Raw genomic sequence first — 17,395 nt, 5'->3', positions numbered from 1 at the left:
GGTCAAGAAAGGATTGTGTGCTGGACCTTGGACGCTGATGTAGGTGACAGTGTTATGATTCAGCCTTGTCAGCTCTTCCATAATTTCATCAGCACACTATATCCTCAAAAGGGCTCACTCCAGCAAGATCTATTATCAAGACCTCTCCAAGACATTGTGGAGAGGTGTCTTGGTGAAATTCACTGAGCCCCAAGCTTTTGAAAATATGCTATTGTAGTGAAGCAATCAGTGTGTTGGACAAGACCCACTGGGAGATCCTGGATTAAATCCCACCTCCTGGCTTTGGATTTCTCTCTTTCTCTCAGCCCAAAATACTCATAGGGTTATTATTGTAAGGATAAAAGACTTCTATGTAAATCATCTTAAACGCCAGGAAGAAAGGTGGGACATAATAGATCTAATTTAATATCTCAGACATTCTCCCTCCCAACTATCAGTTCATTAGTCCCCAAAGAATTCAAAATTATATATCCATCGCTGAATCCTTTATGACTTCAAATATTTCACCAGCCTTTTCCAACCTGGTGTTCTCTGAATGTATTGATCTCCAATCAGAATGCCCATAGGGAATGAGTTGAAGTCCAACACTTTCAAAGGCACTAGCTTAATGAAGTTTCTGCATACATTTAAGCCGTTTCATACAATCATACATAGTATTAAACATTTGCTTTAAAACAAAGGGATTCACAATACTTATATCAGAAAACAGTACGGTGGTGTGGTGGAATACATATAGAAACTTGGATATATGAGAATTGATTTGAAGTTGTGCATTCTGCTTTCTTATTTCTGTTCTTCAATTTTATACCTGGAATATTAATATTTGTTAATCTCTTCCATTTTCTCTCTCTCTCTCTCTTTATTCCCTTCAGCACCCAAAGAAAATGAAGAAAGAGTATTTAGGGAACGGATGCGCCCCAGGAAACGCCAGGGGGCAGTGCGACGCAGGGTCCATCAGGTTAATGGGCACAAGTTTATGGCCACCTATCTTAGACAACCAACCTATTGTTCACACTGCCGAGACTTTATATGGTAAATTTTATTACATGGAGACTTTTCTCATATCATCTAGTTTAGGTTTTTTTCATGGTAACATGATTACTATTGTTGTTTTGGCTATTGGAAACCCTTTGCATTAATACTTTCAGGAAAATAATAATTAATGAAATAATGGTGTCATTATTTTATACATTGAGAAATTCAAAGGCTTTCTGTAACTTTGTGGTTATGTACCTTTTTACCTAATTATACATTATGCAAGCATATATAGTGGATATCAAATTCTTAGTTAAAAAAAAAAGATTAAGACTGTAATCAGGTGAACACATTACCGGGGTATTCAGATTCACTGAATATAGTGGGACTTGCTTCTGAGTAGACATGTATAGGGTTGCATTGTAAGGCAATTAGTATAGATTTTCCTTGATTTGGATTTTCTTGTTTCCAAATAGTGAAAAAGAATTGAATATATCAAAAATATTCAGCCACGGTGAACTTCCTAGCCACTACTATGGCATGGTTACACAAACTATAGCTCAGTGAACTCCTTCAGGTTATCTCATCCCATCTGATTCTATTGCTAAGCAACTGTCCCTCAGTGTAAGGTAGAAACGCTTTGTCTGAACTTGATCCATATATCTTTACAGAGAAGCGAACATCCGTGGGATCTAATTTGTTGTTAGAACTGGAATTGAAGCACAGCAGAGGTCATGTTTAGATTAATGTAAGATTAATTTGGACTATAGGACCTCTTTGTGTTACATCTGTACTTCTAATAGGTGTGTGGCGAAGAGAGTTCAGCAATAGCTTTTCTGGTTTCTGCAGTGATGAAACAAAGAAGGTAGCCCTTGCCAAACGTTTGGAAGTTTCACAGCTAATGAAGATGTTAGGGATAAAATTGGCAAAGCCTTATCAATACTAGGAAACATTTGAGTTAGCAGAGAAAATGAAAAGAAAATTGCTTGGTGGCATTTCATAAAATGTAAGATGGAAAGAAGGCAAAGTGAGTTTTATCACACTATTTATTTATTTATTTATTTGCATCTGTGGAATTTGAAGGAGAATGTTCGTGCATAAATAAGAATGTACCCAGCATGGTCTTCCATACTGTATAAGTCATTTTTAGCCATTCACTATATGATAAATGACAATATACACATGACAATGTGAAATTATATCTTTGGTCTATCCCTAATGTGTTCTTTACTATTCCTTTTTTAAAACAACAACAACAGGGGAGTAATAGGAAAGCAAGGGTACCAATGTCAAGGTAAGAAAAATTGTACGTTAAATGAATATGTATGGAATGTATAAGGAACCCTGATTATTAGGTGTCAGGATTCTCTGACCAGAATCCTGACCAGATGAGCTAATTCTATTTTATTGTAAGGCTACCTTAACAGAATCTTGAAAATCTGATATCTTCCCCCCAGTCTCCCAAAATTAGGGGGCTGGAGGCTAAAACATATAAAGAATGGTTGCAGGAATTGGCTTTGTCTAGTCTAGTGAAAAGAAAGACTAGAGGTGACATGATAGCAGTGTTCCAATATCTGAGGGACTGCCACAAAGAAGAGGAGGTCAACCTATTTTCCAAAGCACCAGATGGCAAAACAAGAAACAATCGATGGAAATTAAACAAGGAGAGAAGCAAACTAGAACTAAGGAGAAGTTTCCTTAGACAATGAGAACAGTTGAACAGCTTGCCTTCAGAAGTTGTGGATGCTCCATCATTGGAAGTTTTTAAGAAGAGATGCTACAGCCACTTCTATGGAATGATATAGGGCACGGGTGTCAAACTCGCGTCATCATGTTGCCGTCACGTGATGTATCACAATGCTTTTCCCCTTTGTGGAGCTGGGGTGGGCGTGGCCTGCACATGACGCATCCAGCCTGCGGGCCACCAGTTTGACGCCCTTCAAATAGGGCCGTAATGGCATGCGTGCCAGAAATGGCACACAGAGCCCTCTCTGTGGGCATACGCACCGTCGCCACCTGCTCTTCTGGTTTCCAGCTGGTCTCCGAGTTTCCGGGGCTCCGGCGCACATGCGTGCATTCCGGTTTGGGCACTCGGTGCCAAAAAGTTTCGCCATCACTGGAATAGGGTCTCCTTCTTGTGCAGGGGGTTGGACTAGAAGACCTCCAAGGTCCCTTCCAACTCTGTATTCTGTTAAGATCAATTCCACATCCTATCACATTAGAGGCTTAGGGGAAATGACTTCCTTGCAGTTTTTTTTATAAATTCCCAGTAATTTTAGAAGTCCCTACATGAATAATAAAAAAGTATATATAGTCAGTTTGATCTTTCAGTCCTTTTCAGCAAGGGGAAAAGTTGTTCTGAATATGCAACACCTGAGATGTCCCTCTACAGAGAATAATGAAGGATATTTTGGTGTCTTCCTCTGGGAGAGCCTCCATAAATTTTGGATAAAAGATAAGCCTTGCTGAATCCATTCCTCTTAATCCAGCAAGATTGTTTGCCTGTTTCCTTCATGGTTTTTATAATGCAGACCTCATCTGGACAGCATACAACAGAATAAAAGTAGAAAATAAACACAAAAAGACATACAATTAATAAAAATCCCCAGATGGCCCCCATAAACACTGAGTCCTGGTTAAAGTACAGTGCAGTAGTGTTGATTTAACAGCTGCCCTCAATGGCTCATCAAATGTCTTTCAGAAGCTTACAGTCTGGAATTGAATACAACTGGCATTGCTATTACATTTCCCCCACCCATTCCCAACTTACTACGTGAGTAGAAAACATATAGAAGGTGTTAGTATAGACAGGATAAACTGATAACACAAAAATAGTTGTCATTGGATTCTTAATTTAAAAGTTATAAGTAAACTAATAGGAAAATTCTAGTTCTATTGCTTATGTTGTTAAAATACCCAGGCCTGAGGTGCTCCCTGAGCTTGATTGTTTTCTTATAGACGTTTCATTACCCAAACTAGGGAACATCACCAGGGCATACCTAGAGCTATTAGCTGCCTTTGGACACATTATTTGATATTAATATACCTTTTAGGATTAAGATTAGTTATCTATTTTAGGATTTAAGATATTGAAATATTTCCTTGAGTAGACTCTTTGGCAAAAAGTTTGTTCATTTCCACTAAGACTCAGGTTTTTATCATCGTTAATTCATAATATTTCTAAAATACTATAATTTGAGCTTGGTCATTTGTGTCTTGGATGAGATCTCTGGGTTAATTTGTTCAACAATCCATTTCTTTGTCTTCATGGCTGGCTATGATATCCTCAGATATCTTCTCCAACACCAGATTTCAAAACTGTCAGTATTTTTTTTTTCATTTTTTTCAAAGTCCAACTTTCACTTTCATAGGGTGTCACTGGCAGGATTTCTTCAAAGCAAACATAGCTGTCAAACAACTGAAATGACACCTCTAGATGGACACCATCAGATACATAGAAATCAAATTGATTATATCATTGTCAACAATGATAGATGCTTCAGTGTTAGCATCAAGGACATGACTAGGTGCTGACTGTGGAACAAGCTCCAAATTAAACTAAAGAAGAAGAAGAAGAAGAAAAGCAATTAGTTTGCACAATATGATCTTCGGTATATAAATACCGTTTTCAAGAAGAATATCGGGAATCACTTTGAAGTACTAAAACTTATTGAGAACCAGAGGTACTCTGGAATGAAGTTAAAGAAATCATTAAGGATGAATATGATAATGAGACTGCCTAAGATGAACAAACAGAAGAAGGAAAACTAGACATCAACACAAATCATGGAAATTATCAAGAAGACAAGACAAGCCAAAGCCAAGAAAGACAAAAATCTCAGGAAGGAATTTAACAAGTTTCAGAGGGCTGTTAGAAAAAACACAGAAGCAGTAGTACAACAACATGGGATTGAAGATGGGAATAGTCTTCCAACAGATCTTTAAATTCAGAAAGGGTTCCCACTTCAAATTGGTATACTAAAGGATGACAATGCATTAGCCAATTCAAAGTAGTAACCAATTCAAAGAAAATGAAAGAAAGATACAGTATACTAAAAACATTATACAGAAAAGAGTTTAGAACCCAAAAAACCTTAAATGATTAAGATTCAGAAGTTAACCATAATAAGCTCCAAACTATAGTTGTAGTCATAAGCTTTGTGTATTGATACGGTGATCCATGATGGCTTGACAGCAAGCAAATTAAAGTAATCCTTGCTTAAGAACTGGTTGGTTACTGACCATTCAAAGTTCTGACAATTTTTCCAAACAATACTTATGACTCAATTCTGAAGTTCAGATCTCGGTCATATGACTATATTTTGGGCACATGGCAATCAGCTCTTTTTTTTTACAGCTGGTTGCAGTACTCTGCAGTCATATGACCATGATTTATAATGTATTTTGTCAGTTTCTGGTCTTTGGGCTGATTTCTGGCAAAAACTACCTATAGGACTTCATTGATTCTCTTAATGACCATTGTGTTCACTTTACAACTGTGATGTTTGTTTAACAACTGCTGCAAAACAAGTGGTAAAATCAGGTCATTCATATATAGAAGCTTCTATAACTTACCAGTTTTCTTCTTCAAATAAACTGATCAGACTTTATTTTTACAGATTAACTAAAATTTTGGCTGCTACCTAGCTTCACTTCAGTGATTGATTATCACTGTGATTAGTCAAAATCCATTATTAGAAGTTGATTTGTTTCAGATAGGTGTAATTAAGGTTAACTACAATTTGCTTGGCTTTGGATGACACAGCAAATTATGAGTAACCTTAAACAGAAATAAACACTTCAGATGTTTTGTTCTCATGCCAAGAGAGGCAGTGAAATTGAAGGATGTGAGTCCTGCATTAAGGTTGAACATGTCCAAAACAATTCAATTTGTTTATAAATTTGAATTTATTTTATATCTTCTTTGTATTATTGTAGACCATTTACTCAGTTTGTTCCAAGCAGCTTACAATTCTAAAGCAATAACATATCCTCAAAACCAGTTGATAATAACAGCTCATTTGAACAAGAGGAAGTTATGTTCTAGAAATATTTCCTTATATGGCAGTTTGGAATAGTCTGTTGCCTTTTCCAGATTGTTCAATATGATTTCATTGATTTAGAATGTTTATGGAGCCTCAAAACTTCATTTCCCTTCTGTGAACGTGCAAACAGATATTTTGACACTATTTAAAATGTGATAGTCATAAGAATATGAACTGCCTTTACTCTTATTAATTTTAGAGTTTTCTTGCCCATTTGGAAGCCACAATTCCAATAGGATTCCTAGACTATCCTTTTGCCCTGCCCCCTTTTTCACACAGATGAAAATCTAATTTAGGCCTTTTAGAAGACCCCTTGAGAGGATTGAGGATAGGGATGAATCCCCCAGAATTTATCATTTAATTTATTTTTTCTCTTTCATAATGGATAAAATAATCTCTTGTTTACAGTTTGTACTTGCGTAGTCCACAAGCGATGCCATGAGCTTATAATAACAAAGTGCGCTGGCTTGAAGAAGCAGGAAGCCCATGATGAGGTAAATATTTACAGAAGGAATGCCTAAATAAAAGAAAACTCTGCAGAGTTAATGTGTTTAAGGCAAGGTTCTTCCAAATAACCAGTCTTTTCATCTCTTGATTTAAAATACACACAAAACTGATCTAGGTTGTTTTGACTCTCTTCAGATCTAGACATCAAGACACTGTGAGCACAGACATGATGGGTCTAGAGCTCTTAGAGAGCCGAAATTACTTAGCTATGGCCTTTTCTGGCCAATGGCTGACCACAGTGAACTGCTAGCCAGTCAGTGTTGCCTTGCTGGCCACTTGCCTTGTCCCTCAAGTCCATGTCTAAACATTCATTCTTCTGCCCTCTTCACGAAAATAAAAGATAATAAACTGCTAGTGCTTTCCCATGTGGCAAATGTCCATCACCTTATTTTCCTAATTCCTAATGCTGCATGCCATCCTACTGGTTTTCATAATTATGTCGGCATTCTGCTATAAAGGATCCCATATGATGGTAGGTTTGGTGAGCCATATGACTCCTCCAGTGATCATACAGTCTGTCCCTTCAAGCACAGAGCAGTCATATATTGCAGTCCTATACTGGAGCCACTGCCTCAACACAATGGTTTCTTGTCCATATCTACAATATCTGATTTTGATCTATCCCTGATCTGCCCAGGGATAGATCAAAATCGCTTCCACGTCAATGTGATTAGCAACCTCAACCACCCTAGGGACTACATTTTCATTTGGAAAACCTCTTGACCTTCTCAGATTGCTACCACCTCTCCCATTTATATAAAAAAGAGATAAAGTGTTACAGGATTGATGGGGTTTGTTTGGTTTCTGATTTGTTTGCATCATTCTAATTATATCTGCATGGGGAGAATAAAACATTTCAATGGAAGCAATAATTATTGCTAGGTAAGAAAAACCAAAAGCACACATATAAAGTGGGGGAAACCAGGCTTAATAGCAGTGACTGTGAGAGGGATCTTGGAGTCTTAGTGCACAATCAGCTAAATATGAGCCAGCAGTGTGCAGCAGCAGCCAAAAAGGCCAATGCAATCCTAAATTGCATTAACAGAGGGATACAATCAAGATCAAGTGAGGTACTAATACCACTCTATAAAGCCCTAGTAAGACCACACCTAGAGTACTGCATCCAGTTTTGGTCACCACACTATAGAAAAGATGCTGAGACTCTAGAAAAAGTGCAGAGGAGAGCAACCAGGATGATTAGGGGACTGGAGACTAAAACATAAGAAGAACGGTTACATGAACTGGGCATGGCTAGTCTAGTGAAGAGAAGGACCAGGGGAGACATGATAGCAGTGTTCCAATATTTGAGGGGCTACCACAGAGAGGAGGGGGTCAAGCTATTTTCCAAAGCACCTGAAGGCCAGACAAGGAATAATGGATGGAAACTGACCAAGGAGAGATTCAACCTAGAAATGAGGAGGAACTTTCTGACAGTGAGAACAATCAATCAATGGAACAGCTTGCCTTCGGAAGTTGTGGGAGCTTCATCACTTGAGACTTTCAAGAAAAGATTGGACTGCCATTTGTCAGAAATGGTGTAGGGTCTCCTGCTTGAGCGGTGGGGGTTTGGACTAAATGATCTATAAGGCCCCTTCCAACTCTGTTAATCTGTTAATCTGAAATATAGCATAGATTCTGAACCATCCTCCCAGGCTATGAAGGTGACTGACTACAATTTGCTTTGTGAAAGTTATAATGTAAGTTTTAGTTCAGCATTTCTTGAGGGCAACTAATTTGGAGAAGGCTAATTTCAACTCTCAGAGTGTAATAAGATACCGTGCATTCATGGACTTAATTTAATTTAATTTAATTAATTCAATTTATATGCCACCCCTCTCCGAAGACTCAGGGCGGCTCACAATACATTTTAAAAAATCATTATAAAAACATTTAAAAATTAAAAACATATCTAGACCCGTACCAGTCGGGCTTCAGGCAGGGGTACAGCACAGAAACGGCATTGGTCGCGTTGGTGGATGATCTCTGGAGGGCTCGGGACAGGGGTTGTTCCTCTGTCCTAGTCCTATTAGATCTCTCAGCGGCTTTTGATACCATCGACCATGGTATCATGCTGCAGCGGTTGAGGGGGTTAGGAATAGGGGGCACCGTTTTGCGGTGGTTCTCCTCCTTCCTCTCCGACCGCTCGCAGTTCGTGTTGGCAGGGGGGCAGAGGTCGACCTCGAGGCGTCTCGCATGGGGAGTGCCGCAAGGGTCGGTCCTCTCGCCCCTCCTGTTCAACATTTATGTGAAGCCGCTGGGTGAGATCATCCGTGGTTTTGGAGTGAAGTGTCATCTGTACGCTGACGATACCCAGCTGTACATCTCCACCCCAGACCACCCCAACGATGCCCTTGATGTGATGTCCCGCTGCCTGGAGGCCGTGCGGGCCTGGATGGGGAGGAACAGGCTCAGACTCAACCCCTCCAAGACCGAGTGGCTGTGGCTCCCGGCGCCCCGATATAGTCAGCAGGTGCCATCGCTGACTATTGGGGGTGAATCTTTGCCCCCCACGGAGAGGGCTCGCAATCTGGGTGTCCTCCTGGATGCACGGCTGTCTTTAGAAGAGCATATGACGGCCGTGGCCAGGGGGGCCTTTTATCAGGTTCGCCTGATTCGCCAGTTGCAGCCCTTTCTGGATCGGGACGCCCTGCGCACGGTCACTCATGCCCTTGTTACTTCCCGGTTGGACTATTGTAATGCTCTCTACATGGGGCTCCCCTTGAAGAGCACTCGGAAGCTCCAGCTGGTCCAGAATGCGGCCGCGCGGGTGGTTATGGGCGCAACCCGTTATGCCCATGTGACACCCCTCCTGCGCGAGCTGCACTGGCTCCCGGTGGTCTTCCGGGTGCGATTCAAGGTGTTGGTTACCACCTTTAAAGCGCTCCATGGCATAGGACCCGGGTACCTCCGAGACCGTCTTCTGCCACCAATAGCCTCCCACCGACCAGTTCGTTCCCACAGAGAGGGTCTCCTCAGGGTGCCGTCAGCCAAGTTATGTCGGCTGGCGACGCCCAGGGGGAGGGCCTTCTCTGTGGGAGCCCCAGCCCTGTGGAATGAACTGCCCCCGGAAATTCGTAAGATATCTGACCTCCGGGTGTTTCGCTGCGCATTGAAGACCCTGTTGTTCCGCCAGGCCGGACTATCAATGCAATAGTTTTAAATTGGGGTATTTAAATTTATTGGGGTTTTAAATTTGAGCCATTTATTTAATTATTTTAAATTTTATATCATTGTTTTGTTTGTGTTTTTAAATAGGCTGTACACCGCCCTGAGTCCTTCGGGAGAAGGGCGGTATAGAAATAAAATTATTATTATTATTATTATTATTATTAAAAACTCATTCACGCCATTCATGGCCGGATCTCACCAGATCACAAGAGCGAGATCAACAGACCCAAGCCTGCCAGAAAAGCCAGGTCTTCACCGCTTTTCGGAAGGCCAATAGGGTGGGGATGGTCTGGACCTCAGGAGGTAACTGGTTCCAGAGAGCTGGGGCAGCCACAGAGAAGGCCCTCCTCCACGGGCCCGCCATCCGGCATTGTTTAGCTGACAGGACCTGAAGGAGACCAACTCTGTGGGATCTTACCAGTCGCTGGGAGCTATGCGGCAGAAGGCGGTCTCAAAGATAACCTGGCCCTGAGCCATGTATGGTTTTAAAGGTAATACCAACACCTTGAATTGTGACCAGAGACCAATAGGGAGCCAGTGCAGCTCACGGAAAATTGGTGTAATGTGGGTGTATCTAGGTGCACCCACGACAGCTCATGCAGCTGTGTTCTGGACCAACTGTAGTCTCCAAACACTTTTCAAGGGTAGCCCCATGTAGAGCGTGTTGCAATAATCTAACCATGAGGTGACAAGGGCATGAGTGACTGTGAGGAGAGCCTCCTGATTCAAGTAGGGTCGCAGTTGATGCACCAGGCGAACCTGTGCAAAGGTCTCCCTATCTACAGCTGCCAGATGTTGCTCTAATCTTAGCTGTGAGTCTAGGAGGACACCCAAATTGTGACCCCATTCTGAGGGGGACAATTCCCCCCCCCCAAATCAAGGATGGACAGTCGACATAGTCGACATATTACGAGGCAATACCCACAGCCACTCGGTCTTGCCTGGGTTAAGTCTGAGCCTGTTGACTCCCATCCAGACCTCACAGCCTCCAGGTACTGGCACATCACATCCACCGCGTCACTGAATTGACGCGGGGTAGAGATATACAGCTGGGTATCATCCGTGTATTGCTGATACCTCACCCCGTGTTGTTGGATGATCTCACCCAGTGGCTTCATGTAGATGTTAAAAAGGAGGGGAGAGAGGACCAAGCCCTGAGGCACCCTGCAAACGAGGGGCCTAGGGGTCGACCTCTGTCCTCCTACCAACACCGACTGTGATCGACCAGAAAGATAGGAGAACCACTGTAACACGGTGCCTCCCACTCCCAGCTCCCTTAGTCGTCCCAGAAGGATACCATGGTCAATGGTATTGAAAGCCGCTGAGAGGTCAAGTAGCACCAAGATGGAGGAATGACCCCCATCTCGGGCTCGCCAGAGATCATCCATCAGTGTGACCAAAGCAGTTTCCATGGAGACTGGACAAAATTTCTTTAATTCTGCTGGATCCAGGGAAGGCTTCTTGAGGAGGGGCCTTACAACCGCTTCCTTTAATGGTTGCAGGAAGGCCCCTTCCCTCAAGAACGCGCTAACTAAAGCCTGGAGCCAGCCTCGTGTCACCTCCCTGCTGGCCAAAACCAGCCAGGAGGGGCACGGGTCCAACAAACAAGTGTAGGAACTCATCACTCCTACAGCCTTGTCCACTTCCTCAGGAGTCACAGGCTCAAACTCATCCTGCACAATGGGACTAAGACCTGCCCCCGTCATCTCGGTTGGAATTGCCCAATCAGAGTCCAGGTCCATCCGAATCTGAGCGACTTTATCCGACAGAAACTGCACAAACTCCTCAGCTCTACCCTGCAAGGGCTCCTCCACTCCCCCTACATTAAGGAGGGAGTAAGTCACCCTAAATAGGGCAGCTGGGCGCAAATCAGCGGATTCAATAAGTGCGGAAAAATGCAAGCATTTTGCCGCCCATATCGCCACTAAATAAGTCCTAATAAAGGCTCTTAAGAGTGTTCGGTCAGATTCGGAGTTACTGGTCCTCCAGCATCACTCTAGACGTCTCTTCTGGCGCTTCATCTCCCGGAGCTCCTCGGTAAACCAGGGAGCTTTCCTGGATCCACCGCCATGGAGAGGTCGCAAAGGCACAATCCGGTCCAGTGTCCCAGATGCCACCCTATTCTAGGCAGCCACCAAGGACTCAGCCGGACTGTGGACAAGGGAGTCAGGTATCTCCCCAAGCTCCTTCTGGAACCCTTCAGGGTCCATTAGGCGCCTGGGGCGGAACCACTTAATTGGCTCCGCCTCCCTGCAATGGAGGAGTAGCACCCTGAAGTCTAACCTCAGCAGAAAATGATCTGACCACGACAAGGGAGAAGCATCTGTACCCCTTAATTCCAGATCATATCTCCACTGCCCCGAGAGAAACACCAGGTCAAGTGTGTGTCCCCCCCCATGAGTCAGACCCTGAACTAGGTCAAGTCCATGGTTGTCATGGAAGCCATGAACTCCTGAGCCGCATCTGAGGATTCGCCAAATGATGGCAAGTTGAAGTCCCCCAGTACCATAAGCCTGGGGAACTCCACCTCCAGCCCGGCTACTGCCTCTAGCAGCACAGGCAGGGCTGTTGTAATGCAGCTGGGAGGCAGGTATGTCAACAACAAGCCCAAGACTTCTTTCTAAGAAGTTCAACTGTACAGATCCCTCTTCTGTTGCATTTCCATTTTCCAAGGGACATTGTTCTTACCTCATTTTCAATGTCCCCCTTGCCTTGCAAGACAATATGTTCAGTGTTTTCAAAAGAGATAGTTAGTGACCTACAGTAGCAACTAATGCTACATATTATGCTAGCAGGACCTTGTGATTTCCTGTATTGATTTCATTCTTGGATTCCAGTTTTCTGGAATTTCTGAACTGAAACAGTAATACTGTATATCTTTAAGTGTGATAGGAAACTTAAAAACAAAACAAAACCTGAGAGGGCAGCAACTTTATTTTTCTAGTAGTTGACATTAATTCAATGTTTTCTAACTTGGCAACTCTAAGATGGGTGGACTTCATCTCCCAAAATTCACCAACCAGCCACACTGGATTAAACAGTAGCATGCTAACTTTGGTCCTTTTGTACTTTTTATCTTCCAGGTGGGTTCTCAGCGTTTCAGTGTTAACATGCCTCACAAGTTTAGCATTCACAATTACAAAGTGCCCACCTTCTGTGACCACTGTGGTTCATTGCTTTGGGGTCTTCTGAGACAAGGTTTACAATGCAAAGGTAAGATACTTTTTCTCTTTAAATGCAGGATTTTGTTCTTAATGTTATAGCTTAGTCCCATTCAGGTCTACCTTGATGTACATTAAACTGAAATGTAGAGATTCTCAGTCATCCAGTCATGGTTGTCCCAAAGTCCAGTTGCCTTTTGAAAAAGCACCTGTGGGATATGAAACAAAATAGGTCTTAGATGATTTCCCTTTGGTTGGTACAACACTATTATATACTTAAAGTAATTAAGCTCTTACAAGTAAATTATGTAAACTGCAACCTAAAAAGTAAGAGTTAAATGTCCTTGCACTGCTCAAGTCAGTAGCCTTAAACATGTTTTTAAGATCAGGCTCTATAGACTCAGTTGTTATAGATAAGTTATGTTTCCATGTGTAATTGCACAGTAATGCACTAATTTGCATGTGACAGCTAAAACAGGGTTCTCAGAAAATTATGTAATACCCAGTTAATGGAATAATTTGATATATAGTTCTGGCCTTGAGTTCAGAGAAAGTTTTGCTCAGACTGAAATGTTTTTCAGATTTAACTCTCAGTCTGTGTGGTTGATTAAATCCCAATTGCTTTCCTACCCATTTGTTGCATGTTAGAATAAAATACTTCATTTTCATTGGGAATATTTGTCTGTTTGAGCAGTATAAATTGCAAGCACATGGTGGACAATTTGGCCAGACTCAAAAAGTGACATGCAAAAATATAAACCTAAGTTAATGGCATTATTTGATAGTGATTAATATGGAGTGAAAAAATTGCAGTGTGGGACAATTAGGATCACATAGTGAAGGCAAAAGGTACATCTGAGAATTTACTAGATTCTCTAACGTGATTCTTGAGTCTGAATACATAACTATGTATTTGCTGTGCACATTTAATCTACTCTCCTGTCTGTTCTTTTCACTAGTTACAACTGATGTAAAATGAGTATAATTCCCACTCTCACTTTGGGGGTGAGAGGTCATCTGATGTGAACTAGCACACTTGCTAAATAAACTCATTCTATCTGCAAGATCTCTCTCAAATGTTATTAGGAATAACACAGGAGAAACAGAGAGATGGAAATGAAATAATGAATGCATGGTAAACACAGAATTTAAACCTAAATATCCCAAATTTGATTCTTTTCATTTTTTGGTCTTTCCAGTGGAATATAAATCCATTGGCAAAAGTACCAAAGGTTATATTCCAAAATCTCTGATTATTAAATACTGACATTAATGGGTATTTTTGGGAGGGGATGTGAAGAGAGCAACATTAGATATTCAACAGCATAGTCTTACCACAGATCTTTGCACAAATTTAATATTTCTATAGATTCATGAACCTGTTTTGTTTTATTATGGCATTAGTATGCATGCATATATACATTCCACCACAGAATCAGGCATGAAAATGTGAATTATATGCATTCTTCTAAAATACACATTTTTGTAAGGATTTTTGTTTGCATTGGAAAATTAGAAAGTGAAAGCAATAAATAACTTTCCTTTGAAAACCTGTACCAAACATCTCTGCCAGCATTAGATTTATGCTAGAGTACAGAGAAATACTGTAAATTTCAACTTTCCAATGTAAAAATCACATTTTTAGTGGTCAGCATTCTCTATTTTGCCATCTCATTTTCATAATGGGTGTTATATTTCTTGCAGTTTATACTTCGCTATATCTGCCATAGCACACATGAGGGGAAAAGCTTAGTATTTCGAATATTCCTTTTACTTATTTATTTCTAACTGCACACAGAACAGAAAGTATCTAAAATATTTCAAAGAGAAAGACCAGGGGAATAAGGATGTCCAGCCACTGCTGTCATGTTTCATATTGGCCTTTTCAAATCTGAGTGGGAGACATTTCTACTTTTACTCAGTAACTTGCGCATTTTAAGAAACTGCAATATTGGACCTTATTCAGAGTAAGCTTTGGTCTCTTTTTTTCTCAGTAAAGACTCAGATAAAACACAGATCAATCATGTGAGGATTTTGATTTCTGAATAATTTAAGGGGTATTCTAGAAAGATGCTGTTTTGAAAGCACAATGACCTTTTTCTTTAGGTAAAAGGGCAAGTAGAAATCTTAGCTTTGTAATAAATATTCTTTCATTGTGTTGAATATTGTGTCCAGACATAATGACAACAAAACAGGAAAGGATAGGATTGTAAGATGGACCTAAACATGGACCCAAATTATTTTTTCTCCACCAGATTTTGAATCTCTGAATCAATTTGGTACAGAGGAATTTTCTCCCACAAATTTCCTTACCTTTTTGTTTCATTTCCGCAAATTCTTCATTTGGACCCAGTTTGTGGGGGCAATAAGCTGACTTTGTATAAAATATACAAAAGTATGAAGGCTATTGCTTAGCGCCACCCTGAGTCTCCGGAGAAGGGCGACATATAAATCAATTTTTTTTTTAAAAAAATGTTATTTTAATTTCCTCCACAAGAAAGCACAAGTGTAATCCAGCACTGCTATGATGACAGTAACCCCCCTCCCCCCCAAAAAAATGGTTGGATATTAAACAATTTCTCCCCACTTATTTGATGCTTCTACTTGTACATTTGAAATCAATATATTTATGTGAAGCATATATATTATTCCTTTTTTTGGACTTAATTTGGGTCTGCATTTACAAGGATTGAGGGCTGATTGCAGTTTCTTCTGCAAACAGGCAGGATGATGTGGGAAATTCTTGTGTTACTATGACCATGGTAACTGATTTAATTGGCTATAACTGGAAAAAATGCTGCCAGTTATCCCTATTTATTGAAGCTAGTTACATGCACGGCCCACCTGTCAGTTATTTTCCACTAAGGGAGTAAAAGCTTTGTGGTTAGAAGGTATAGAGAACAAGTGAATCTCTACAGAAGAAACACAGAGATAATGTAAGGGAAATTAAACTGAGCCAAATAAAGAAATGAAAGAAAAAACATAGATTCATAAAGCTGTTGTGGTGCAGAAATAGCAAAAAGAATTCTGATTAGGGGATGAGAGGATTATAAGGGAGACCTCTGGGAAGCAGGAAATGGGGGTTCAGAAGTAGCTGTGGTATAGAGATGGAGGGAAAATAAAGTAAGAGGAACTTGTAAGAAAGGACTTTAGTGACTGAGATATGATGATCAAAGTGGGTAACATTAAATGAAAACATGCTGTGCCCAAGAGGATAAAATGACAGCCCAGAGAAAGGGATGACCATATATATAGATAAGTGAAGGCTTCTGAGAATGAAGGTAGAGAATCAGGAATATGCACCAAAGTTCTCAGAATTGGCTTTTTTAAAAAAACAAAACACTGAACTAAAATGGCAACAAAAATGCTGTTCCTGTTTAATACAACATTATGAGCTCTTTGAGTTGTCAAAATGTTGAAGTGCTCGTATTGATTTTAGCTATATATAATTCACTCTAAAATCTTACACGGAAGCTTGCTTGTTTTCCTCTTTTCTCTTTTCCTTGTTCATTGCCTTTGTCTCCTACATTTCCCTCAGGAACTCAAGCAGGGTCAAGTACTTCACTCCTCACAAAAGTCCTATGGGCTAAGTTGTACTGAAAAGTAATGATCGGTCCAGAGTCAGCTTATGAATTTCATGACTGACGATGTGACCCGGGTCTTCATGATCTTTCTTGTTTTTGTACCACAATGGGTGTGTTGATTTTATTTTCCAGAAAGACTGCTATTGAATCTTTGTAGCCAAACATTTGAAGGAAAGACAGGAACAAGTCCCTACAGTGTATTTATTTGATTGTTGTTGTACAGAAGATTGCAGTTAGAATAGGGGCAGATTAAAGAACTTTTTCTATCAGCATCCATGCTTAATGTCTATTCCTCCCCCCAGGGCCAGATTTTCCTATAGGCTAACTAGGCTTCAGCCTAGGGCCTCAAGATCAAGAGGGGCCTACATTCAAATTGTTAGCAAAATTAAAATTACACTTTCACTATAGGTGAAAGGGCCTCATAAATGGAATAGCCTAGGGCCTCTTTTTATCTAAATCTGGCCCTGCCTCCCCCCCTAATTTTCTGGTTTTCTAAGCAACCATAATGTCATGCAAGATCAAAAATTTCCCAAGTGTCTTTCTCATTTTTGGTGAGTTGGGAAAAGTTGTTTTGTAAGGAAGTAAATTATTGATCTTATTTTCTTTATTTGGGGGTTTACAAATGGCTCCAAAATTGTACTGATGAATTGGACTGGAAGCCCACCCAAATTCAGCAGTAATCTGGGGTAATCTCTATGAGCTCCCAAAGCGAGGTGAGCAGTGGTGGGTTGTCCCGGTTCGCCCCGGTTTGGAGAACTGGTAGTAACGGTGGCGGGAGGCTCACCCACCTGCCCAGACATCATCAAAAATGCTCTGCGCATGAACAGAAGCACCACATGCTTGCGAAGTGTGTGGAAAAGAGCCTTGGTGGCGCAGCAGACTAAAGCACTGTTAAGTAACACCAGCTGCCTGCAATTACTGCAAATTCAAATCTCACCAGGCTCAAGGTTGACTC

At 41.0% G+C, this 17,395-nt stretch overlaps 1 protein-coding gene across 1 annotated transcript in view; it reads left to right on the top strand.

Moving 5' to 3' along the window:
- The window catches only part of PRKCE (protein kinase C epsilon), a 345,221-nt gene that overhangs the window by 249,543 nt on the left and 78,283 nt on the right, over positions 1-17,395 (top strand). The window contains exons 3-6 of the mRNA XM_070948304.1: positions 873-1,032; positions 2,235-2,269; positions 6,429-6,514; positions 12,779-12,908. Coding sequence (XP_070804405.1) covers positions 873-1,032; positions 2,235-2,269; positions 6,429-6,514; positions 12,779-12,908 — 411 coding nt within the window. The remainder of the gene's footprint in view (positions 1-872; positions 1,033-2,234; positions 2,270-6,428; positions 6,515-12,778; positions 12,909-17,395) is intronic.

Source organism: Pituophis catenifer, unplaced genomic scaffold (assembly GCF_029215685.1).
Source record: "Pituophis catenifer annectens isolate HBS135680 unplaced genomic scaffold, rPitCat1.0.hap2 SCAF_1, whole genome shotgun sequence".
Taxonomy (NCBI): domain Eukaryota; kingdom Metazoa; phylum Chordata; class Lepidosauria; order Squamata; family Colubridae; genus Pituophis; species Pituophis catenifer.
The sequence above is the reverse complement of the archived record's forward strand: the minus strand, read 5'-3'. Positions and strand labels throughout refer to the sequence as shown.